Source organism: Paramormyrops kingsleyae, chromosome 25 (assembly GCF_048594095.1).
Source record: "Paramormyrops kingsleyae isolate MSU_618 chromosome 25, PKINGS_0.4, whole genome shotgun sequence".
Taxonomy (NCBI): domain Eukaryota; kingdom Metazoa; phylum Chordata; class Actinopteri; order Osteoglossiformes; family Mormyridae; genus Paramormyrops; species Paramormyrops kingsleyae.
This window is the reverse complement of record NC_132821.1, coordinates 5,765,668-5,789,925: the sequence shown is the minus strand read 5'-3', so window position 1 is coordinate 5,789,925 and position 24,258 is coordinate 5,765,668. Positions and strand designations below refer to the sequence as shown.

General features: G+C 46.3%; 1 protein-coding gene across 1 annotated transcript in view; it reads right to left on the bottom strand.

Annotated features, from left to right (window-relative positions):
• Positions 1–164: 164 nt before the first annotated feature.
• LOC111844187 (tripartite motif-containing protein 16-like) overlaps positions 165–24,258 on the bottom strand; it is a 153,578-nt gene continuing 129,484 nt past the window's right edge. The window contains exon 6 of the mRNA XM_072707439.1: positions 165–883. Within this exon, the coding sequence (XP_072563540.1) occupies positions 738–883 (146 nt within the window). The 3' untranslated portion in view covers positions 165–737. The remainder of the gene's footprint in view (positions 884–24,258) is intronic.

The window sequence follows — 24,258 nt, the reverse complement described above, 5'->3', positions numbered from 1 at the left end:
AGTACTTGTCGGCTTTGTTTGGGCAACATTATGTACGGTACTTGTCGGCTTTGTTTGGACAAAGTTATGCGGGGCACTTGTCGGGCTTTGTTTGGGCACAGTCATGCAGGGTTATGGTTAGAAACAAAATGTTTCTTATGACCCATAAGTGGTAATGCATTTAGAAAGAAAGACGCTATCCCAAAACACTGCTAGTTACACTGCGACCATTTTGGATAGGTTTTGGATAGGTTTGGCACAAGTCGTGTGAATAAAATATAGATTTTCCTACAAATGTGTGGTGATTTTGTGTGACAAAATGTTACTTATGACCCATAAGTGGTAATGCATTTAGAAAGAAAGACGCTACCCCAAAAAACACTGCTAGTTACACTATTGCCATTTTGGATAAGTTTCAGATTAGTTTAGGTTAGGTTTTGGATAGGAAAGGCTCCCAGTTGCACCATTTGCTCTTTCCTCCGTAAAACCTGTTGGGCTGCATCAAATGATATGAAATTGGGCACACATGTAGAAAACAAGTTTGGGAACCAGATTTTTAAAATTGGACCTATTCCATCATTGTCACGTTCGGGCGTAAGGCGAGCAGGGAAGCAAGCGAGCTGAGCCAAACTTACGGGTAGAATGGGGGTTTATTAGCGGGCGGACGGACAATACAATGCCGGATCTGGCAGACATGGGGAGACGTGGACTAATATACACAGGACTAGGTACACGGAACAGGCAACAGGTGAGAACAATCAGGGCTGAACGCGAGGTAATGAGGGGGGCGTGGCACACATCGGGATCGTACGGAGCAGGATGTGACAGAACCCCCCCCCAAAGGCGCGCACACCGGGCGCGCCAGAGGAGAGGCGACGGACGAGACGAACCGGGAAAACAGGACCTGGAAAACAAAGCAGAACGTCAACCAAAAACAGGGAACAGAACGGAGACGCAGAACAAGAACAGGGACGCGAACAAAGACAAGACATGACACAGAACCGGGAAGGCGGACAGACAAACCAGGAAGGGAGACACAGAAGGAGGGGAGAAAGGCGGAACAAAAGGGCCAGGAGTGAACGGAGGAGACAGAGAGGGACGAGGAACAAAGGCAGGAGGGACAGACGGGAACGGAGGAGGAACAAGGGGAGCACGAGGGAGCCCAGGTGGGCGACGGGCAGCGGCCGGAGGGGCCACAGGGGAGAGGGAGGAGGGAGCAGGAGGGGACCACCCAGGGGCCAAGGGAACGGGACGAGGGAGTGACAGAGGGAGCAGGAGGGAACACCAGTGAAGGCAGGCAGGAGGGGGAAGCCGCGGCAGGCGGAGGCGCAGCCGGAGCCGGCGAAGGCGCCGTCCGACGCTCAGCCGGAACAGGGGGGCCCGGAGGCGACCGACAAGGAGCCGGAGGCGCGACCGAGGACCGGCACCGCGGAACCAGGGGGGGACCCGGAGGCGACCGCCGACCCCGAGCCGGAGGAACCGCAGGCGGCCCCGGAGCCCCAGCCAAGGTGAGCGAGGGCGAGCCAGGGGGCAGGGCGGGCGGGAACCGGGCCCCACGCCTATGGCCCCATCCCTTTCGGGACACTGACAGGCGGGGTCCTAAGGGGTGTGGGTCCCTGCAGGGAGAGGGATCTGGGGTCCATAGGACGGTCCCCGAGGGATCCCACTCAAGGTCCCCCTCGGGGACAGGAGTCTGAGTCTCGGGCGGGGCCACGGGTGTGGCCAGTGCAACAGGCGGAGCCGCCGACGAGCAGGGCTGGACCAGCTGGACAGGCAAGCAGGGCTGGACCGGCGAGCTGCCAACAGGGGACGCCGCGGGCAGAGCAGCAGCAGCAGCCGGCAATGCAGCCGCGGGCATGGCCGCAGGCGGTGCAGCCAGAGGCCAGACGGGCAGGTCAGGCGAGCGGCCAGCAGGGGGCGCTGCAGGCAGAGCAGGGGCCACTGCAGGCGCCTCGGCGGGCGCCGCCATCACGCGGCCAGCAGGGGGCGCCTCGGCGGGCGCCGCCATCACGCAGCCAGCAGGGGGCACCGCCCTCACGCGGCCAGCAGGGGGCGCAACCGCGGCCACCTCAGGCAGTTCAGGCGCCGGCAGGACAGGCGAAACAGGCAGTTCAGGCGCTGGCAGGACAGGCGAGCAGGAGCAGGGCTGGCCGGGCAGGACAGGCGAGCAGGAGCAGGGCTGGCCGGGCAGGACAGGCGAGCAGGAGCAGGGCTGGCCGGGCAGGACAGGCAAAACGGGTAGGACCGGCGAGCAGGGCTGGCCAGACAGGACAGGCGAGAAGGGCAGGTCAGGCGAGTGGCCAGCAGGAGCCGCCACGGGCAGAGCGGCGTCTTCTTCTGCCGGCGAGCGGCCAGCAGGGGGCGCCGCGGCGGGCGCCGCCATCACGCGGCCAGCCGGGGGCGTAACCGCGGCCACCTCGAGCAGAGTTGCAGGCAAAGCGGCAGCCGCAGCAGCAGGTGTAGCCGCTGTCTGGGCAGGCGGGTCAGGCAGGACAGGCGGGTCAGGCAGGACAGGCGGTGCCGCGGGCAGAGCGGCGGCAGCTGCAGCAGGCGGTGCAACGGGCAGAGCGTCGGCAGCTGCAGCAGGCGGTGCAACGGGCAGAGCGTCGGCAGCTGCAGCAGGCGGTGCAACGGGCAGAGCGTCGGCAGTTGCAGGCAGCGCAGCCGCGGGCAGATCGGCGGCGACAGCAGCAGCGCAGCCGCGGGCAGATCGGCGGCGACAGCAGCAGGCAGTGCAGCCGCGGGCAGATCGGCTCTAGAGACCCGGGGAATCGCGTCTCTCACCGGGCTGATCCCTTTTCCGTGCAGGCGCTCCGGCCGGTACGGATATGCCTCCCGCGGAGGCGGCATCTCACCGTGGACGCCGAGCAGGCGGGTAGCGGCGAAGTCATCCCAGGGGAGCGGTGAGCCCTCGTGCTCCCTGGCTAACTCCCAGGCGGGGAGCAGAGTGCAAGCCCCCAGGAAGAGAGACGGAGCCTCCTCCTGCTGCACTCTGTCTCTGTTCCGCCGCTTCTTGCCGCTTACCTTGGAAAGCGGAGCCACCGCGATCACTTCGCCCGGGCTCCGGGCGACGCGTTCGCCTCTCCGCCGTGTGAGACGCTCGCTGAGACGGCGTAGGAGTTTGCGTGCCCGCTCGAGCGGGTACTGCTGTCCGGGCGGGCACTCTTCCGTGAGGAGGTCCGCGCCCCGGGTGGCCAGCTCCAGGGCTACAGGATCCTCTAGTACTTTTGGTTGGGAGCGCCAAAACACAAAGTCTTGCAGGAGACCGAGCCGGTGGTGCTCGGTCTCCCGCGTTGTGTTGTATAAGAGATCCGTCATTCTGTCACGTTCGGGCGTAAGGCGAGCAGGGAAGCAAGCGAGCTGAGCCAAACTTACGGGTAGAATGGGGGTTTATTAGCGGGTGGACGGACAGACAGGCACGGACATCCACGGACAATACAATGCCGGATCTGGCAGACATGGGGAGACGTGGACTAATATACACAGGACTAGGTAAACGGAACAGGCAACAGGTGAGAACAATCAGGGCTGAACGCGAGGTAATGAGGGGGGCGTGGCACACATCGGGATCGTACGGAGCGGGATGTGACAATCATGTAGTTTTTGAAATATTTACAAAAATCCAAGACACAAAGACAGATTTTGTATTTTTCCAGCTGTTTTTGTTATATTCGCATGTCCATAAATTATACACAGGTTATTCATTTCGTTATTGAACTTCCTACAATCAATTGTAAAGGGGTCAACTTTGATTTTAGGTATCAGGCATGTGTCTGAAGTTGTTGATTTATGTATTGGTGGTGTTTGTTGGTAGGACATTCGACTAGGATAAGGAGAAAAATAATGCACACCCGAGGTGGTGATGCGGCCAAGACGCGGTCCGGAGTCAATTATTCCGCTTATACTACGGTTGCCACACCTAAAGACATCGATCAGATGATATATTTCAAGGGATTCGTCCGGTTTTTCTACTTAAATCGCTATTGTGAGTAGGATTATTTCTTCCGCATCTCATCCAACGACTCTTTTGCTAGTTCCAAAACGTCATTAGCTGTTGTTTATTTGGTGTTTTTCTCCCTCGAGTATGTCTAGCTGTTCTTCGCTGATCGTTTTATGTCTTTTGTTGTTGCCGGCTGCCTTTGATGTCCGCTTCCGTTTATGTTGTTTTTCATCTGGACTGTCTAATACTGCTGCAGCCCAGTTGTTGAAAGTTTCATATTCACCGTAAATATTAAAATTTACTTTCGGAAAATCGTCTGTCATGTTGTGGTTTTTGTTAGTCCTGTGTGCTGTATAGGTTCTGTATGCTAATTCCCGTTATTACAGTTAACTATGCGAAGTGATATGGAACTGTAATGCGGTCAAGAGAGCTGCCTGGAACTACGTTCGCCGTGCGTTTCCCTGAAAATAATTGCACACCTCAGAACGTTCGTCAGCCAATCAGATTCAAGCATTCAACGGTCCCGTAGTATAAGTGTATATATACATACCTCTCACCGTCATGGCACGTTTCAAAAAGAGAGCGAAACAGGAATTCCACTCCCTAAACCAAGGGCGCGGATTATTCCATAACAGACGGGGGAGGGATTTTTTGAAAAACCTCAAAAATAATTACAATTCACATTAAACATTAATTAAGTGAAAAAAAGAACACAGACATCTTCTACTTAACCAAAATAACAACAAAACATGTTCTTATGCAAAAACAAACAAATAAATATAAAATCAAAATTCACACACACACCCCCACCTGTACTCCCCGATAATCCGCTCTACATGCCAGGTAAGTGTGATGTGATCCATCAGGACAGAAGTCCCGTAATAAATCATAGAAAATAATAATAAAATAAAAGTCTCAAAATATATTTTAAACAGTCTTCAAAACAAATCTAGTGTATCCAAAACACTCTGGTACACATACTAGGTGCTTATGATTTTCACTGAAAATACTAAACATCAGAAGAAGCTGATATAGTTAGTAATCCGTCTCTCCGAGCTCATGAGCTTTATTGTCCTGTTTTTAAAATTCAAGGTAATGTTCAGAGCAGGAAAATAATTGAAGAAGTCATTCGATTTGCAGCTGAGGAGAAGCTCTTCATCATGGCTGATGATGTAAACATTGAATTATTGAGTTACTTGTTATGTGGGGATAACAGCCCTGCCTGGCCCCCTGAAGAAGCCAAAAAGGAGGAGAAATGTTGGCATTAGTCAAAAGGACAGAAGAGGGGGAGGAGTAAAGAGTCTGGACAAGGTTGCTAAAATAAGGGCCAAAGCCCTTTCTATGCAAGACTCTCCACAAAAATGACAAATTCATCCTATCAAAAGCCTTTTCTGCATCTAAAGAGAGAAGGGCAGCAGGGAAGGGAAAGGAAGGAGCAGGTGACGGATGTTGTCGGCCACATGACGGGATTTAATAAAGCCAGTTTGGTCTGTTGTGAATCAATTTGGAAATCGCCTGCAGTCGACGGGCAAGCACCTTGGCAAACAGTTTGATGTTTGAATTCATCAGGGACAATGGGTGATAGCTGGAGGAATCTGTGGGGTCCTTACCTTGTTTGAGCAACACAGTCATCAAGGACTGATTAAGAGAAGGATGGAGATGGGAGGCAGAAATGGCAGAATTCAGCATGTGGAAGAGCGGAATAGAGAGCTGCTTCCAGAAGGCAGAAAGGAGTTCAGGAGGGAGGCCATCGGGCCCTGGAGACTTCCCAGGGCTCATGGAGTCCAGAGCCTCTTTAAGTTCTGTCATTGAAAGAGGAGCCTCAAGCATAGAGGCTTCTGGGCCTGAGAGACAAGAAAGAGGAACGGAATCAAGAAACAAATCAGGGTCAGAGGGTGGAAAGACAGTGGGAGGGGAGAATAAATCTGAGTAAAATTGAAAAAAGCTACTGTTAATTTCTTGTGGGTCAGTGGTAAGAGCCCCATCCTTGGTTCTAACAGAAGAAATTGTGGAGAAAGAGTCACATTGCCGGAACCTGAGAGCCTGTAGAACGAGTACTCTCTAAGTGAGCTAGCCTCCTTTCGAGATCACAGATTTTCTGGTGACATTCGCGAGCCAGGCCACTGGCAAAAGCAACCATGGCGTCACGGAGAAAGCCCTTTATCGCCATTCAACAGTAGACTGGGTCATCAGTTGAGCCTGTATTAATTGAAATAAATTCTTCAAGTCTAGGGGTCAAATAGGCTATATATTTGGAGTTTTGAAGCAAGGAAGTATTGAGCTTCCGTCGCAGGGCCCGAGGAGAAAGAGAAGGTACAGCTAAGTGGAGGAGAGCACACTTGTGGTCAGATAAAGAAGAAGAGATCAGAGAAGCATTAGAAACAGCGGGGGCAAGAGATCGAGAAACAAAGGAAGTTCGTCTCAGGGAAAACCCCCTTCCCACCCCCGAAACAAACACAAAAATCCCCCAAAACCATGCTCCAGACCGGCAACACAGCAGTAACATTAAACATGATAAAAAAGTAAATGGGACTGCTGCCAAGTCCATAACAATCACCCTCCTGCCCCCTCTGACCAATGTCGGAAACTGCGCGCACGTGGCGCCCGAAACCGCAAAACACACTAACTCCGCGCACACGGCCCCCATCTCTTTCTGAGTAACAGCAACAGAAGTGAAACAGACCCTGTGCCACTGCTTGCTGACCCATGTACAGAGCAGGAAAAAACGGCAAATGGGAGTACCGTCAGCCAACCGGACAACAGCAATACAACAGACATCCAATAAATATAGTAGTAGAAGCAGGTGAAAAGTTCAAAGTAAACAAAAAACAAAAGCATCCCATAACAGTACATTAATAATAAAATAAAATAACTGGCAAACCCTAAGGAAGAGTCCCAAGAGACTAGAAGTGATCCATGGTGGCGTTCGCATCCTCCGGAGTAGCGGACACGGCCTGCTGGCTATCAAAAGACAGCTTCAGACGCGCAGGGAAAATCAGGAAAGGAGAAAGCCCCAACTCCTTTGCTCTCTGGATCGGCGCGTTCATCGCCTTCCTAGCTGCAGCCGTCTTGGCGCTGAAGTCTTGAAAATTGAAAGTTGAAAGTTTTCCCACCTTTGAAGCTGAGGTCCTGGACTTTGCGGGCTTCACGCACCACAGCCTGCCGGTCACGGAAGTCGATGAAGTGCATGATGATGGGAGGGGGGCGAGAAGAGGTTTCGGACCGGCCGTACAGCCTGTGAGCACGGTCAATGGCTGGCTGGAAATTGGGAATATGAGGGAAAATAGCCGGCCAGAGCTCGTTGAGGAAGGACCGCATATCGCCCCCTTCGCGCCCTAGCTTAATCCCAACCACTTTAAGATTGAGGCGACAGCTGCCATCTTCAATCTCCGTGATTTTGTCATCCAGGGAAAGCAGTCCCTTATTAAAATCAGCCAGCTCCCTGGAGTGCCGATCGGTCACAGCCTTCACTGAGGCGACTTCTTTTTGTATAGATTTAAAGTCTGCCTTCATTTAGCGAGTTCACCTGTTCGGAAACAAAGTTCTTCATTTCTGCGAGAAAGGGAGCCAGGAGAGGCAAAAGGGCCTCCTCAGTAATACCACCAACAGAGCGGGGCACTTTCTTCTCCGGGCTGGAAAGAGCTGGGCGAAGTCTGCGTTGATTAGCAGCCATCAGGAGGAATAAGAGGATGAGCGCCGAATTTGTGCGGAATTGCGTACAAGTGGATGGGACGCGCGGACGAGCAGAGCTAGGCAGCCATTAGCGACGAGCGTCACGTGACTCCCAAGATTACCTGTTGATGTCATGTTTGGAAGTGTACTTTTAGATGATGTGACAGTGGATGTGGATAAATATGTCCAGTCTTTTGGGAGAGATCTGAAAGAAGATCTGTCACTGGCGCAAGAGCATGCTACGAAGCGAACCAAGTATATAAGTATAATCAGGGGTGTAAAGGTCATTCCTTGGAGTTAGGAGACAGGGTTCTTCTGGCAAATAAGGGAGAAAGGGGTAAGAGAAAGGTGGTTGATCGGTGGGAGAGTACTGTATATGTGGTACTAAGCAAAAATGACTCTTTGAATACTTACCGGATTCGCAATCCCAGCACAGGTAGATCTAGAACTGTACATCGGAATCTGTTGATGCCTGTTAACCTTTTACCTATACCGTCTTGGGGAGATTGTGAGGACTTTTATGATTTCAGTTCAAATCATGACATTTCCTCTGAGGCTGATGTGTGTGAAAGTGTTGACAGAACTGTGAGGTGGGTCTCTGACCTAGATGGATCTGCTGACGTATTGCATGATCAGGGCAAGATATCCTTGCAGAAAAACAGTGGTGCAGACTTGTTAGAGGAGGAACAAGATGATGCTGATTTGCAACTTTCAGATACTTGTCAGCCTTTCTGTGACATTAGTGTTGGGCACCCTGATGCTGTTAGCGATAGCTGTGTGGCTGTTACTGTTGTGCCATCAAAGGGTTCTCAGTTATCTGACGAGCTGTCTCCTGACGCTGTTGTGCCCACGTGTTCATCTGTAGCCCCAGGAGGTGGATTGACTACGAGGTTAGGTAGAATTGTTAGACCTGTGAATAGACTGATTCAAGTAATGTCTTCGCAGGGTCTTAAGACCTCACTCAATGTGCATTAGTTTTTTTTTGTATTCAGTTGAATTTATGGGACACAACAAATTTGTCGTTTTAGTTAACTCGATACTTTGTTGTGAGAATTTTGGTCTGATGAATGCACTTAGCATAAATATACAATCAATATCAATATGTGGTCTTGGCCATAATTGTGTACTGGGCACGGTTACCTGTAGTCAAATTAAGGACTAGCTACCCTTGGTTTGTCTTAATCCTTCATGGGATAGCATCATAGCTGGGGAATCTTTATTAGTTTCAATTGAAAGGCTACATTTCTGTGATTGACCGAACTGCAGTTTTTTTTTAGTAGTGTGTTATGTTGCGTGGTAACTGACTGGAGTGGTAAAAGCAGGGTAAGGAGTAACGAAATCAGACACAGCACGGCAGCATGGTATTTCAAGTCTCTCTGTATTCTTCTTCTGGGGAAGCACACACAGCGAGCCAAAACCCTTGCCCTCTGTCGCCACCTATTGGCGAATGTACAGAACACAACAGAGTGTCTTGTCTTGGCATTTTATAATCTAGTGTAATCCAGTGGGGGAGGATGTACCAGAGTGTTTTGGATACACTAGATTTGTTTTGAAGACTGTTTAAAATATATTTTGAGACTTTTATTTTATCATTATTTTCTATGATTTATTACGGGACTTCTGTCCTGATGGATCACATCAAACTTACCTGGCATGTAGAGCGGATTATCGGGGAGTACAGGTGGGGGGTGTGAATTTTGATTGTATATTTATTTGTTTGTTTTTGCATAAGAACATGTTTTGTTGTTATTTTGGTTAAGTAGAAGATGTCTGTGTTCTTTTTGTCACTTAATGTTTAATGTGAATTGTAATTATTTTTGAGATTTTTCTAAAAATCCCTCCCCCATCTGTTATTCGTCCGCGCCCTTGGTTTAGTGGAGTGGAATTCCTGTTTCGCTCTCTTTTTTGAAACGTGCCATGATGGTGAGAGGTGCAGAAAGGAGGGATAAAAGACCTTTGTATTTATTGTTTTCTGTGCATCTTGGTGTCGTTCCGTCATTGAGGCACAACTATAAAAAAATAACTACACAACACAGAACGAAATACGCTACAAAGTGGTGCCGTGACCCGGATGAACTGGTTAGCTGACTGCAGACCGCCGAGGGAGTGCTGGCTGTGCTTCGCAGAGACGACGCTGATTTGCAGATCATCTGGAGAACTGCTTTGGGTCTTTCTTAGACACATGAACCTATGTTTCATTCCTGATTGATATTAGGAATTTTGGAAACTACACAACGCAGAACAAAACACCCTACATTGGCATCCCACCCAGGCTGAGCCCTGCCTTCTGCCCTGTGCTGCCTGGGACAGACTGCAGGTGAATAGTGTGAGACCTGTGATGGACTGGTATCCCACCCAGACTGTGTCAGGGTCAGCCCCTGTGGTCCTACCGTGTCCCTTCCCCGTTTGGCCAGCAGGCATTGCTGGTCATCCCGTTCTTTATGTTAGTCTTTGTTCTCCTCTGTTACCTGTCTGGTCATGTGGCTCAATGTGTTGAGCATGTGGTTGTTTGTGTACCCTTCTGTCCTGTGTTTGAATCCCGACTCCTCTGTTTTTGTATTTTGCTCCCTAGTGTTTCATTTTAGTTTCTTTAGTTCTTGTGTCTGATTTTGTAGTTGGGTTTGGTTTTGTTCCTTGTGCCCCTGCTTGTGTCTTTACCTGTTTAAGTCCCTAGTGTTGGTTTCTGTTTCCCTGTGTCCTTGGTTAGTTCTTAGTTTCCCTGTTTTTAGTTCCTTTGAGTTTATTAGTTTCACCTGTGCCCTGTTTCCCTGGTCTGTGTTAATTAGCCTCACCTGTCCTGTGTTAGTCTCGTTACCCCTTAGTATTTTAGTTCCTGCTTCTGTTCAGTTCCCTAGTGGTTCATTGTCGTTGTTTGATGGTTGCGATGTTTGAAGGTTTTAGGGATGCAACGGTACTCGGTAAAATACCGGACCGTTCGGTATGCGCTGCACGGTCCGGTACGCCCTTGTGTACCGCGGTATTTCGGTTTTGCACTTCCTTTTGAAAATGGCGATTAATGCTTATCAGGCTCCAGTTAAACAGTAAGCGCTAATGAGCGAAAGCCCTCCACCGTGAGTTAATGTCCAATCACTGTTGTGGCTCCACCCACTCGCCCTCTCACACTGACGTAACTGGAGCTGAGCTCGCAGCTCGGTACGCAGACGCAGAAAAAAAGAAAAACAAACAAGTATGGCCAGCACTAGCGGAACAGTTGAGAGGCAGAAGTTTGAAGAAGCACCGGCTTCGTACAAATGTCCAGTATGGATTTTTTTCGGGTTCGCTGTAAAATACAACGACCAGGGAGTCAAAACAGTTAATAGAAATGTCACTGTTTGTAAACATTGCCTAACACGTGTCCCATAATCTAATGGAAACAGGAGCAATATGGCTAAGCATCTCAAGCGTAGTTATGCTGATATAGCGGTTCCTGAACGGAGGACAGACGAAAAGGTAACTACTGCAGGTAAACAAGTGTCTATCGAAAAAGCTTTTCAATTAACAGACATACCCTGCTACATCCGATAAACATAAGAAAATAACCCGTGCAGTGGGAACGTTCATTGCTAAAGATTTGCAACCCTTTTCTGTTGTCGAAGATGCAGGGTTTTGCCACTTAATTAAAACGCTTGACCCACGTTATGTTGTGCCCTGCCGTACACATTTCAGTGACATTATAATTCCCGACCTCTATGACAAAGCGCGCAAAGCCATCGAAAACAATTTGGCTCAAGCACAGAGCCTCGAGTGGAATATAGAGTGTTTAGAGCACTTTAAGAGGCACTTTAACATTTTTTTAAGTGTTTTTGTTTACATTTTGTAAGTTTGAATTTTATACATCAGTGGCGGCTACTGGTCTGTCAAATAGGGGAAGCTCATTTTCGGCCTACATCATAAAATTGTCTATTTATTTAAAAGTAAATTCTGCCCTACGTTCCTTTTCAAGAAAATGGTCTGTGATCCTGTCGTACCAACTAGGCGTCTTTTCCAGTGACTTGACCAGTGTCCTCTCAATGGCCAGCAGAGCTAGGCTGCTTAAACGGCCTTGTCGAACCTCGTAAGGAACACTTTCAAATGGCTTCGCCAAAATCAGGTCGACAATATTAGCACTGTCTGCCATCGTGTGCAGTTTCACCCACGACGCTAGCCTAGCCTAAGCCTACTATATGAATGAATGAATGAACGATCTAAAAAAAATATTAAACTCTGTAAAAGTGAAACAAGGAATGTGGTGTATAATTGTGTGAAATGTATGATGAAAATCAAGCAATTTCACCAAGCAAATATAAAGAAATAGGTTGCAGCAGTTTTTATTTCGACTGAACTTGAGAAATCCGCGATGGGACTGAGCGCGAATAGCTTCAGCGATTCCTTATAGTACAAAATCGCTGTCAGTCAAAAGGAGATGCAATCTTTCGACAGACCCTCCAATCATCACGCAGAAGCTCGGAGTCCAGGCCAGCCCACTCCTCATTTGCTCCTCATTCACCCCCAGAGATGCTGAGCGTCCGTGGGCGGGACATAATCGCAGCGTTTATCCAATGACCGTCTAGTTTCAAAGCACTGAAAAAAAACGTTCAAAGCAGCCGCATTGAAGTCAATGGACTCTGGGCTTCAACGGGGAAATGCACTGTGACGCTACGGGAATGTATGAGAAGAAAATCAAGTCAGCCGACCTGCTATATCTAACTGATTCTGAACGAACTCGCTTTGAGATGAACGTTTTCCAACGCATTTTTAGTCAATAAAATGTTAATACAATAGTACATAATTTGACCATTAATTTTGTGACATAGGGGAAGCTGAGCTTCCCTTGCAGTCTTAAAGAAATCTCCACTGTTATACATATTTTATACATAAATAAGAGGCAGTTTATTATTTGTTTTCTTGTGTTATTTGTAGTGTTGTATTTAAACCGAACCGAAACCGTGGCCCAAATACCGAGGTACATACCGTACCGTGGGATACCTGTACCGTTGCATCCCTAGATGGTTTAGATATTTTCAGTGTTCAACGTGTATTCGGTTTTTGTTATTTTGTATGGTTCATTCCTCTTCAGTTTTTGACCCCTTGTGGTCCTTTGTTTTTGGTTAGTAGTTTCTAGTGTTTTCTGTTTTGTTTAAATAAATCCCCATCTGTCTCTGAGCCGCAAGTGGGTCGTCTGCCTTTGTCTGTGTGCACTATGCCACGTTCTCGTGTCCGAGCCGCCCGGAACCATGACAGACTGAGCCCTGCCTTCTGCTCTGTGCTGCCTGGGACAGACTGCAGGCTCCCCGAGACCCTGTATAAAAGCAGTAATGGAGGGTGGAGACACTGAGTGACTGTAATCCGCCTGTCATCTTATGCATTTGTATGAATTTTTCTTTGAAAACATTTTAATTCGTTTTTTTCCCTCATTGCAAAACTTTAGCTTGACCACGAGATGGCAGCAAGGAAATAGAATAGAAATAGAAAAAAATCTTACAGTGTTTTATATGGTAATAAAGAGAAAACTTCTATCATGTAAAACAAATATATTAAAACAATTTAATGTATGTTTTATTAGCTCATTGTACAATATGAAAATATGTGTTTGTTTAAAAATTATTTGATTTCACCTTTTTATGGTGCTGACTGCTGGCCAAAATTGAGTACTGCCATTTAAAAACATTAAAATGATCTTTTCAGGTAATTGCAATACTTACATTCAACCAAGAGATGGCAGCAAGAAAATAGAAAAATAATTTAGGACAATTCACATGGAAAATTTATTGTGTCTGTGTGTGGCATTTTTACTTTTTTGATTGCATTCACAGATTTTTATAAAACTGAGGTTATCCAAATGGGGACCGCAAAAGATGTCCCCAAAAGTAGGGAAATTTCAGGTTTTACTACACTTTGGGGACAATTTGGTCCTCAAATGTGATCTATGCAAACCCACACAGACACGTATTTATTTCATCGTGTCCCACTTCCAGAGAGCCCTGACACATAATCACCACCTGATAGTGTTGTAGTCAAGACCACCTAAACCGAGACCAAGCCTTGCCGAGGCTTGAGGGTACCAAGACCAAGTCCAAGACCAAGACACACTAAGGCGAGACCAATACCAAGACTGGTCGAGACCAAGACCAAGACCGAAAACAGACTAGGGCTAGAATCAACATCACATTACTCAGATCAACTGTAGAGAAAAAAGGCATTGCTGTAAAGTGTCATTACTCATTAAATCAAATTCATGTTATCTTTTCAATCATATTGTCCATATGTCTCTCATTTAAAATCTCCCAGATTTGTGATAGTTACGAGTCCTGATGGAAAATAATATTCTCTGCAATATATAGATGGGATGTACCAGAAAGAGGTTCATATTAAGTCTCTTATACCAGGGACAGAGGCCTCGGGTAAGCTATGAGTATGGCTATGTAATGATCCTTTGCTTTGAATTGAGAATGAGCCTCCAGATTGACTCGCACCTTTATAATGAACGTAAAATACCTCATTTATTTGAATTATAACTATGCTATAGACTTCGCGGACATTTCTTTGCCGACTTCGCTATGATGCGATGTGTATGATGTGTGTGGACTGTGAAACACTGGCAGTGTCCGTTGAGAAAATGTATAAAATGTAACATTTTTTAAATAGATGCATCTGACTGGTTGCATTTGAATTGAGGCGCATAATAAATAATGATACTGTTCTGTGAGGATGTGCTGTTTTCTCTTTTTTTCCCCATCCCATCGAGACCGCTATGTCCGAGACCAAGATAAGACTGAGACTAAATAGGGTCGAGACCAAGACAAGACCGAGACCACAAAAAATTGGAGAACTACAGCACTACCACCTGACACTGTGTTTCTGCTGGATAGACTGTCAAATTCTCCAGTGAAGGCAAAGCAAATCAAATCAGCCAATCAATGTGGAGGGTGAGAGACCCAGTACTGCCACTGGTAAAATGGTATGTGATGCAGGATTGGGAAACTGGACATGAATGCTCTACATAGCAGAAAAATGCCAAATGTTAAGACAAGGTGATCCAAAGTGCTGATATAGGCAAACCGCTATAACAGGTCCATCAGGCTCACATGTGCAGGGATTCGAGTGGGAGCGGAGGGGGGGGAGGGGTGTGGCTGGGTGTGACGGAATGGAGGCTTCACTGATCCAACAGCAAATTACTGCCTACTGTGCTGAGCTGCTATTGCAGTCCATATGTAAAGATACAGGACATCCGTGTAAATTCAAAGCAGCCGATTACTGAAATATAGAAGCATCACCTTATCCATCCATCCATTTACTTCCGCTTATCCGAGGTCGGGTCGCGGGGGCAGCAGTCTCAGCAGGGAAACCCAGACTTCCCTCTCCCCGGCCACTTCCTCCAGCTTCTCTGGGGGAATCCCGAGGCGTTCCCAGGCCAGCAGAGAGACATAGTCCCTCCAGCGTGTCCTGGGTCTTCCCCGGGGCCTCCTCCCAGTGGGACATGCCCAGAACACCTCACCAAGGAGGCGTCCAGGAGTCATCTTAAACAGATGCCCGAGCCACCTCATCTGGCTCCTCTCAATGCGGAGGAGCAGCGGCTCTACTCTGAGTCCCTCCCGAATGACTCCTCACCCTATCTCTAAGGGAGAGCCCAGCCACCCTGCGGAGAAAACTCATTTCGGCCTCTTACACTCGCAATCTCATTCTTTCTGTCACTACCCACAGCTCGTGACCATAGGTGAGGGTAGGAACGTAGATCGACTGGTAAATCGAGAGCTTTGCCTTTTGGCTCAGCTCTTTCTTCACCATGACAGACCGATGCACCCGCATCACTGCTGACACCGCACCGATCCGCCTGTCGATCTCCCGCTCCATCCTTCCCTCACTCGTGAACCCGAGATACTTAAATTCCTCCACTTGGGGAAAGACCCCCTCCCCGACCCGGAGAGAATACTCCACCCTTTTCCTGCTGAGGACCATGGTCTCGGATTTGGAGGTGCTGATTTTCATTCCAGTCGCTTCACACTCGGCTGCAAACTGCTCCAGTTAGAGCCGAATGGGTGTAGGCCTGGCCACCAGGCGCTCGCCATCGAGCCCCACCCCCAGGCCTGGCTCCAGGGGGGGGGGCCCGGTGACCTGCATCCGGGCAAGGGAAAACGTGAATCTAAGTTTGTATCGGGGACTTATGTCTGTTTTAAGCTGAAAGCCTGCAGGTAAACCCACTCTGAGCAGGCAAGCTGTGCAGTGTAAATGACCGTGGTAATATACTCTATGCAGAACTGAGCTATGATCCACAGTATGGAAAATTTGTAAGTAAAGCTATTAAACCCACTCTGAGCAGGCTAGGTGTGCAGTGTAAATGACCGTGGTAATATACTCTATGCAGAACTGAGCTATGATCCACAGTATGGAAAATTCCTAAGTAAAGCCAGTAAACCCACTTTGCAGTATAACGCTCAGGACCGTTAATGTTAATGAAGAGGAAGAGAAAACAAAGAGAAGGAAAGATAGACACCAGGCTACCGTGCTCCAGACAATGCTGTACAGAGAACTAATCAAACATACATTTAATTAACATTATTTAACATGGCACAAGCCAAACAGACACACACACACACACACACACACACACAAAAGTTGGTCTTCATACCTAAATGGGGGCCATCTATTCATTTCTATGGGAAAAACCCTAATCATAATCATGACACCCTTAACATAGTCTAACGTGATTCTTCCATATTTCAGTAATCGGCTGCTTTGAATTTACACAGATGTCCTGTGTCTTTACATATGGACTGTAATAGCAGCTCAGCACAGTAGGCAGTAATTTGCTGTTGGAACAGTGAAGCCTCCATTCCGTCACACCCAGCCACACCACTCCCCCCCCTCCCACTCGAATCCCTGCACACCTGAGCCTGATGGACCTGTTAGAGCTGTTTGTCTGTATCAGCACTTTGGATCACCTTGTCTTAATGTTTGGCATTTCTCTGCTATGTAGAGCATTCATTTCCAGTTTTCCAGTCCTGCATCACATACCATTTTACCAGTGACCGTACTGGGCCTTTCACCCTCCACATTGATTGGCTGATTTGATTTGCTTTGCCGTCACTGGAGAATTTGACAGTCTATCCAGCAGAAACACAGTGTCAGGTGGTGATTATGTGTCAGGGCTCTCTGGAAGTGGGAGATGATTAAATGAACATGTATTTGCTTGTTCACTCCCTGCCTTGTACATTATGTGCCATGGGCAAAACAGCTTTGGACTCACTAAAAAGACGCATTAAAGGGTTATGATCTGTGTAGATTGTGAGAAACTGCTTATAAATGTACTTACATGTAGAAATAGAAGCATTTTGCCTGCTATGGAAGCACATATACTAAAAATGGAATGATAGAGAGAAGATTAGCATGGCCCCCATAGGGGCCCCAGCAGGGCCCCACTTGCCATGAGGGCCCCTGAAATTCACCATGGATGGTCGGCTTTGTCACTCTGAGGCTGACTTGTCAGACAGGCAGGGGTTATGGGCCCCACATACCCCAGTGCCGTTGCCCCTTTAAAACGTCTACATAGGGGTGAAACACTGGGCTCCGGACCAAGAGCTCGTGGGTCCGAATCCAGCTCCAGCCAAGCTCTGAAAATAACTGTAAAAATAACTTACTTAGCTTTTAATTCGGAAACAAAGTCTTACATACGCCTTATTTTTTTTTTTTATAAAGATTTGTTTTTATTAACATAATTACTTACAAGATGTAAACAGAGTGTATAAAGGATCTACAGTTTGTTACATTACTTACATCCTAAGTACAAAGAATTAACATTTTCAAGTTTTAAACAACCAAAACAAAAACAAATGTTACACAAACATTTAACATCCCACCCCCCACCCTCTTCCCTTGTATGGTTGTCAGTTTCCTTTCATTTATATATATCTAAGTAGTCTATACAGTTTATACAGTACATACACTCACCTAAAGGATTATTAGGAACACCTGTTCAATTTCTCATTAATGCAATTATCTAATCAACCAATCACATGGCAGTTGCTTCAATGCATTTTGGGGTGTGGTCCTTGTCAAGACAATCTCCTGAACTCCAAACTGAATGTCAGAATGGGAAAGAAAGGTGATTTAAGCAATTTTGAGCGTGGCATGGTTGTTGGTGCCAGACGGGCCGGTCTGAGTATTTCACAATCTGCTCAGTTGCTGGGATTTTCACGCACAACCATTTCTAGGGTTTACAAAGAATGGTGTGCAAAGGGAAAAATATCCAGTATGCGGCAGTCCTGTGGGCGAAAATGCCTTGTTGATGCTAGAGGTCAGAGGAGAATGGGCCGACTGATTCAAGCTGATAGAAGAGCAACTTTGACTGAAATAACCACTCGTTACAACCGAGGTATGCAGCAAAGCATTTGTGAAGCCACAACACGCACAACCTTGAGGAGGATGGGCTACAACAGCAGAAGACCCCACCGGGTACCACTCATCTTCACTACAAATAGGAAAAAGAGGCTACAATTTGCACGAGCTCACCAAAATTGGACAGTTGAAGACTGGAAAAATGTTGCCTGGTCTGATGAGTCTCGATTTCTGTTGAGACATTCAAATGGTAGAGTCAGAATTTGGCGTAAACAGAATGAGAACATGGATCCATCATGCCTTGTTACCACTGTGCAGGCTGGTGGTGGTGATGTAATGGTGTGGGGGATGTTTTCTTGGCACACTTTAGGCCCCTTAGTGCCAATTGGGCATCGTTTAAATGCCACGGCCTACCTGAGCATTGTTTCTGACCATGTCCATCCCTTTATGACCACCATGTACCCATCCTCTGATGGCTACTTCCAGCAGGATAATGCACCATGTCACAAAGCTCGAATCATTTCAAATTGGTTTCTTGAACATGACAATGAGTTCACTGTACTAAAATGGCCCCCACAGTCACCAGATTTCAACCCAATAGAGCATCTTTGGGATGTGCTGGAACGGGAGCTTCGTGCCCTGGATGTGCATCCCACAAATCTCCATCAACTGCAAGATGCTATCCTATCAATATGGGCCAACATTTCTAAAGAATGCTTTCAGCACCTTGTTGAATCAATGCCACGTAGAATTAAGGCAGTTCTGAAGGCGAAAGGGGGTCAAACACCGTATTAGTATGGTGTTCCTAATAATCCTTTAGGTGAGTGTATATCCATCTGAATACTCACATACTTGAATCTACACATTATTCACAATAAATGCATCAATGAGGAAGTTATACAAGATAGATCTGCAGAGGGCTAATTTGAAGTCGATCCAGGAGGGCTCATACTGACATGGGCGGTCAAGTCTAGAGAAGGCAAAATGTCCATGAAAGGGCCCCAGATTTCTCTAAAGGCTGCATGTTTCCCTCTCACATTATACAATATTTTTTCGGGTGTGCAGTAAGATACAAGCTCATTAATCCAATGTATTACTAGCGGTGAATTTTCAGATTTCCAATTGATCAGAATACACTTTTTAACTGCTGTGCTCACCAGTAAGATAAAGTATTTTTTGTAGTAATTCACAGTAATAGAGCTTGTATCCCCCAGGATCCATAGTTTTGGGTCCTTTTCGATTTGACTTCCTACTACCCTTGATGTTAAGTCAATGACACGTTTCCATAATTCTTCTATCACTGGGCAACTCCATAGCATGTGTATAAGATCACCATCAATCATTTTACATCTCTGACATTTGGAAGAAATGTTTCTGTCAATTTTATGTAACCTGTAAGGAGTGTAGTATGTCCTATGGAATATATTAAATTGAATTTGCCTATGTTTTGTGGAGGTTAGTAGAGTCTGCGCTTGTTCCAATATATGACACCAATCTGCCTCCTCATAAGTACAGTCTAGGTCTTTCTCCCATTTCCCTTTTGTAGATGTTTTATCATAAATCGGTAACTTTCCATTGATGATACCATATATAGAAGATATTATTCCTTTTGTCAATCTGTGTAGATTATTACATAGGTGGAATTCAAGAGGAGTTTCTTTCGGGATATATGGGAATGTTTCTTTGGATTTCTCCTTAACCCAGTCTCTAATTTGTAGGAATTTGAAGAAACTTTCCTTGGGAAGGTTGAATTTTTCATTTAGTTGTTGGAAGTTAGCAAAAGTATCATCAATGTATAAGTCAGCCACTGTGTGGATTCCTCTTTCCTTCCACCCCCGCAACACTGAGTCAGCTAGATGGTGTGAGAGGTTGGGATTACCCCACAAAGGTGCTCTTCTAAGAAAAGAAATATTTGTGTCGAGAAGTGAATGAGATTCTTGCCAAGCAGCAAATGTATTCAATATTATTAAGTTATTTGTGAGTGCAGTTAAACATTTTTTGTGCCTATGAATGGAATATCCTTTAAAGCCATGGATTTCATCTCATGTTGTTCTATTGGGACCCATCTAACTTCACTGTTCTCTGCATGCAGCCAGAATCGATCTGTACTGAGAAGCAAGGTAATAATTCCTAAAATTTGGTAAATTGAGTCCTCCCCTTGAATATGGAGCCTGTAGAGAGATGAGTTTGACCCTGGGGTTTTTTCTTTGCCATATAAAAGGAGTTAAAAGTTTGTTAAGTTCTTTGAAAAAACTTTTGGGAACATTAATCGGAAGACATTGAAATAAGTACGTAAACTTGGGTAAAATGCTCATTTTAATAGTATTAATTCTTCCTATGAGAGACAGAGGAAGATCAATCCATCTTTGAAGGCTAAGATTAGTTTGTTCCAATAGCTTTGTATAGTTATGTTTAAATACTGTATATGCTCATTTGATTTACCAATTTGTATACCCAAATATTTGAAACCAATGTTGCACCATTTTAATGGGCCAGTGAGTGCTCTAATATTATTGTCCTGTATATTCAGTGGTAAAATCTCACTTTTACCATAATTTAATGTATATCCTGAAACTGCACTATATTCTTTGAGGCATTTCAACAGAGGAGGAGCCGATGCTTGTGGATCAGTTGTATATAATAAGAGATCATCTGCATACAGAGAGAGTTTATGTTCATTTGTGCCTAATTTAATTCCTGCCATGGAGGTGTTAGAGCGTATGGCGATGGCTAATGGTTCGATAGCGAGTGCAAAGAGCAGGGGGGAGCTTGGACAGCCTTGCCTGCACCCTCTGGATAGTGAGAAAGTGTCAGACAGAATGTCATTTATTAAAATATTGGCTTTGGGGGCATTAAAAAGTGTCTTAACGTATTGAGTAAATTTCTCTCCAAAGCCCATAGCCTCTAGAGTCCTAAATAAAAAGCTTGGTTCAATCCTGTCAAATGCTTTGTTTGCGTCCATAGACATTATTAGCATAGGATTTTGATTTTTTTGAACAGTGTTCAGTATGTGTAGCAGTCGCCGCACATTGTCTGCTCCGTATCTGTTTTTAATAAAGCCTGTTTGGTCAGCATGAATTATCTTTGGAATAACATCTTCCAGTCTTAGAGCAATTAATTTAGATAATATCTTATAATCAACATTTAACAGGCTGAGGGGTCTGTATGAGTCACATTTTTGTTTGTCCTTGCCCGGTTTTGGAAGCAGTGTGATTGTTGCAATTTCCAATGAGTCTGGTAATTTTTTATTTTCTAGAGCTTCTGTGATCATGTTCGCGAGTGGGGTTAATAATTTTTTTGAAAAGGCCTTATAATACTTGACAGGGAAGCCGTCTGGCCCGGGAGTCTTGTTATTTTGTAAAGAATTAATGGCTTTGAATACCTCCATTTCTGATATATCTGCATCTAGCAGATCCCTGTCCTCATCTTGTAATTTGGGAAGGGTTATTCCATCCATGAACCTTTTTGCTCCAATATTTTCAGCATCCTGCCCAGTTTTATATAAATTTTCGTAAAATTGTTTGAATTCTGCATTAATGGATGGTGAATTATCAAGGAGTCTGCCGTCCTCGGTCAATATTGAGTGTATAAATTTATCAGATGTTTCCTTTTTAATTTGCCATGCCAAGAGTTTACTTGTTTTGTTTCCGAATTCATAATAGTGATATCTAGTTCTGGCCATAGCTGCTTCCTCTTTGCTGGTACATAGATTATTATACCGCATCCTTGTTTTTTTTAGTGTGTTAAGGTGTTCTTCCTTTTTGGTGGCAATGTATTCCTGTTCCTGCTTTTTAATATCTCTTTCCAGTTTGGTATGTCTCTCTCTAATTTGTTTTACCTTGTGGGCACTGTATGATAAAATATGGCCTCTCATGTAGGCTTTAAGAGCTTCCCAAATGTTGGCATGAGAGGAAGAATTTGCATTGGCATCAAGAAATATTTCAATATTGGTAGACATATATGAAATAAACTCAGGATCTTTCAACATATAATTTTTAAATCTCCACCTGCGGGTTGTGGGTTGCGGAATATCAGCCATCCATGAGAGTTTTATGGGATTATGATCTGAGAAGGTAGCTGGTAGATAGGAGCATTCTATAACTGTAGCTATCATACCTTGTGGCATTAAGAACATGTCAATTCTAGAGTGTGTATTATGGGTAGGTGAAAAGAAAGAGAAATCCCTCTGGTTTGGATTAAGATTTCGCCACACGTCAGTTATGCCTATATCTTTCAAACCCTGGTTTAGTGCTGTTGCTGCCTTTGATAGTAAAGATGTTTTGGGTAGTGATCGATCCAAAAGAGGATTTAAAACCAGATTGAAGTCTGTTGTATAGTGCAATTCTCCTCCTATCCGCTGGGGACAATAAGATAAGACGGTTGGTGAGAGAGCTGGAGAGGATTGCAGTGGTGAGGAGCAGAGGGGAAGGGATGTGAAGTAAAGAAGGTTCGAAGAGACACATTGATTCGTGGAGTGCTTTATTTTACCGCGTGCATACCACATATTGGCGACGAGGATGGCTCTGCTGGGACTTTCGCCGCCCCCTGCTTTCCTGCAAACACCGGGTGAGCCGGCTGTACCGTTCGATTCGTGGATCAGAATGTTCGACAATTACTTACTGGCGCTCTCCGACACCGAGGTTGTGGAGAAACGGCGGCGGGCGATGCTCATCCATTGCCTGGGTACAGAGGGTCAGCGCATTTTTTACACGCTTACAGTGGCAGACGACAGCTACTTAACGGCGCTCACTGCATTACGGACATTCTTTGTACCGAAGCTAAATGTGGTTGCGGAGAGAAATAAATTCCGTCAGCGTGCACAGAGGCCTGGGGAATCCATTCTACAGTACGTTGCAGCTCTGCGAGAATTGTCGGTGCACTGCGATTTCGGCGCGCTCGCCGATGATATGCTGAGAGATCAAATTTTTGAAAAAACATCTTCTGCACGTATCCGCGAACGTTTACTTTTGGAGACAGACCTCACGTTGCAGAAGACTATTACAATCGCGGGACAAATAGAAACGGCGGTTGCTGAGGCGAAGGCTATGACGTCTACGGCTGAAGCCACAGTTCAACTTGTGAATGCTAGCGCGCGCAGTGCGCGGAACTGGCGGTCAAAACCTAGTGTGCGGGGTCCGGCGGCTGCAAAACAATCGCCTACCCCTCAGCAGACATTGCAGAATAAAATTCGTAATTGCTATCGTTGTGGCTCCACTGTGCATCTTGCAAGTCACCCCAGTTGCCCTGCTAAACAGTGTAAATGCAAACAGTGCGGAAAAATTGGTCACTTTGCCAAAGTTTGCCGTAGTGTAGCTAATACCTGCAATGTGCAGGCAGTTACTGTTCCTGATGTCACTGTTTTAAGCATAGGTTTTCCAATGCAGCGGAAACATGGCCTTTCCTGCAATGTAACCCTGCATGCTGATGGTAGTCCCCCCCTGGCTGTTGAATTGCTTGTTGATACAGGCTCGACGGTTTCAATCCTTCCAGAACACATTTACCTCCAGCACTTTGCAAACGTGGCCCTGACTCAACCTAACGTCCAACTGGTGACATATATGAAGAAACCTATTCCAGTTGTGGGCTGCCTTTCTCTTACTGTTACCTATCAGACCCAATACGCACAGGCAGATGTCTACATTGTTCAAGCAGGAACACCTTTGTTGGGTATGGATCTCTTCACTGCCCTGAAACTGGAAATAAGAGACGGCTGTATTGCACCTCCTGCGGGTGACATCCAGCGCACGGTATGCGGTGTAGATACGGCAGGTTTGGCTGTTGGATTTGTCCATAAAGTTAAGGTCCGTTCTGATGTTCCACCGGTTCAACAGAAGCTACGCAGACTGCCATTTGCAATCCGTGATGCTGTCTCACAAGAGTTGCAGAGACTTGACTCTGAGGGCATCATAGAAAAAATTGACTCATCTGTTTGGGTGTCCCCACTGGTGGCTATTAAAAAGAAATCTGGCGCTGTTCGGCTTTGCGTGGACCTCCGAGAACCAAATAAGGCTGTGGTGATAGATGGTCACCCTCTGCCACACATTGATGAGGTTTTCACAGAGTTACGAGGGGCTGTCATGTTCTCTACAATTGACCTTCAAAATGCGTACCACCAGGTGCTTTTACATCCAGACAGTAGGGATCTTACAGCTTTCATCTCTCATGATGGTCTTTTCCGCTTCACACGGGTGCCCTATGGTTTGGCTTCAGCACCAAGTGCATTTCAGAGGATGATGTCACAGGTCTTAGCTGGTCAGGATGGTGTTCAGTGCTATCTGGACGACATCATTGTTTATGGAACCACACCTGAATTGCATGACAAACGCCTCCAAGCTGTACTTAGGCGTCTTCAGGAC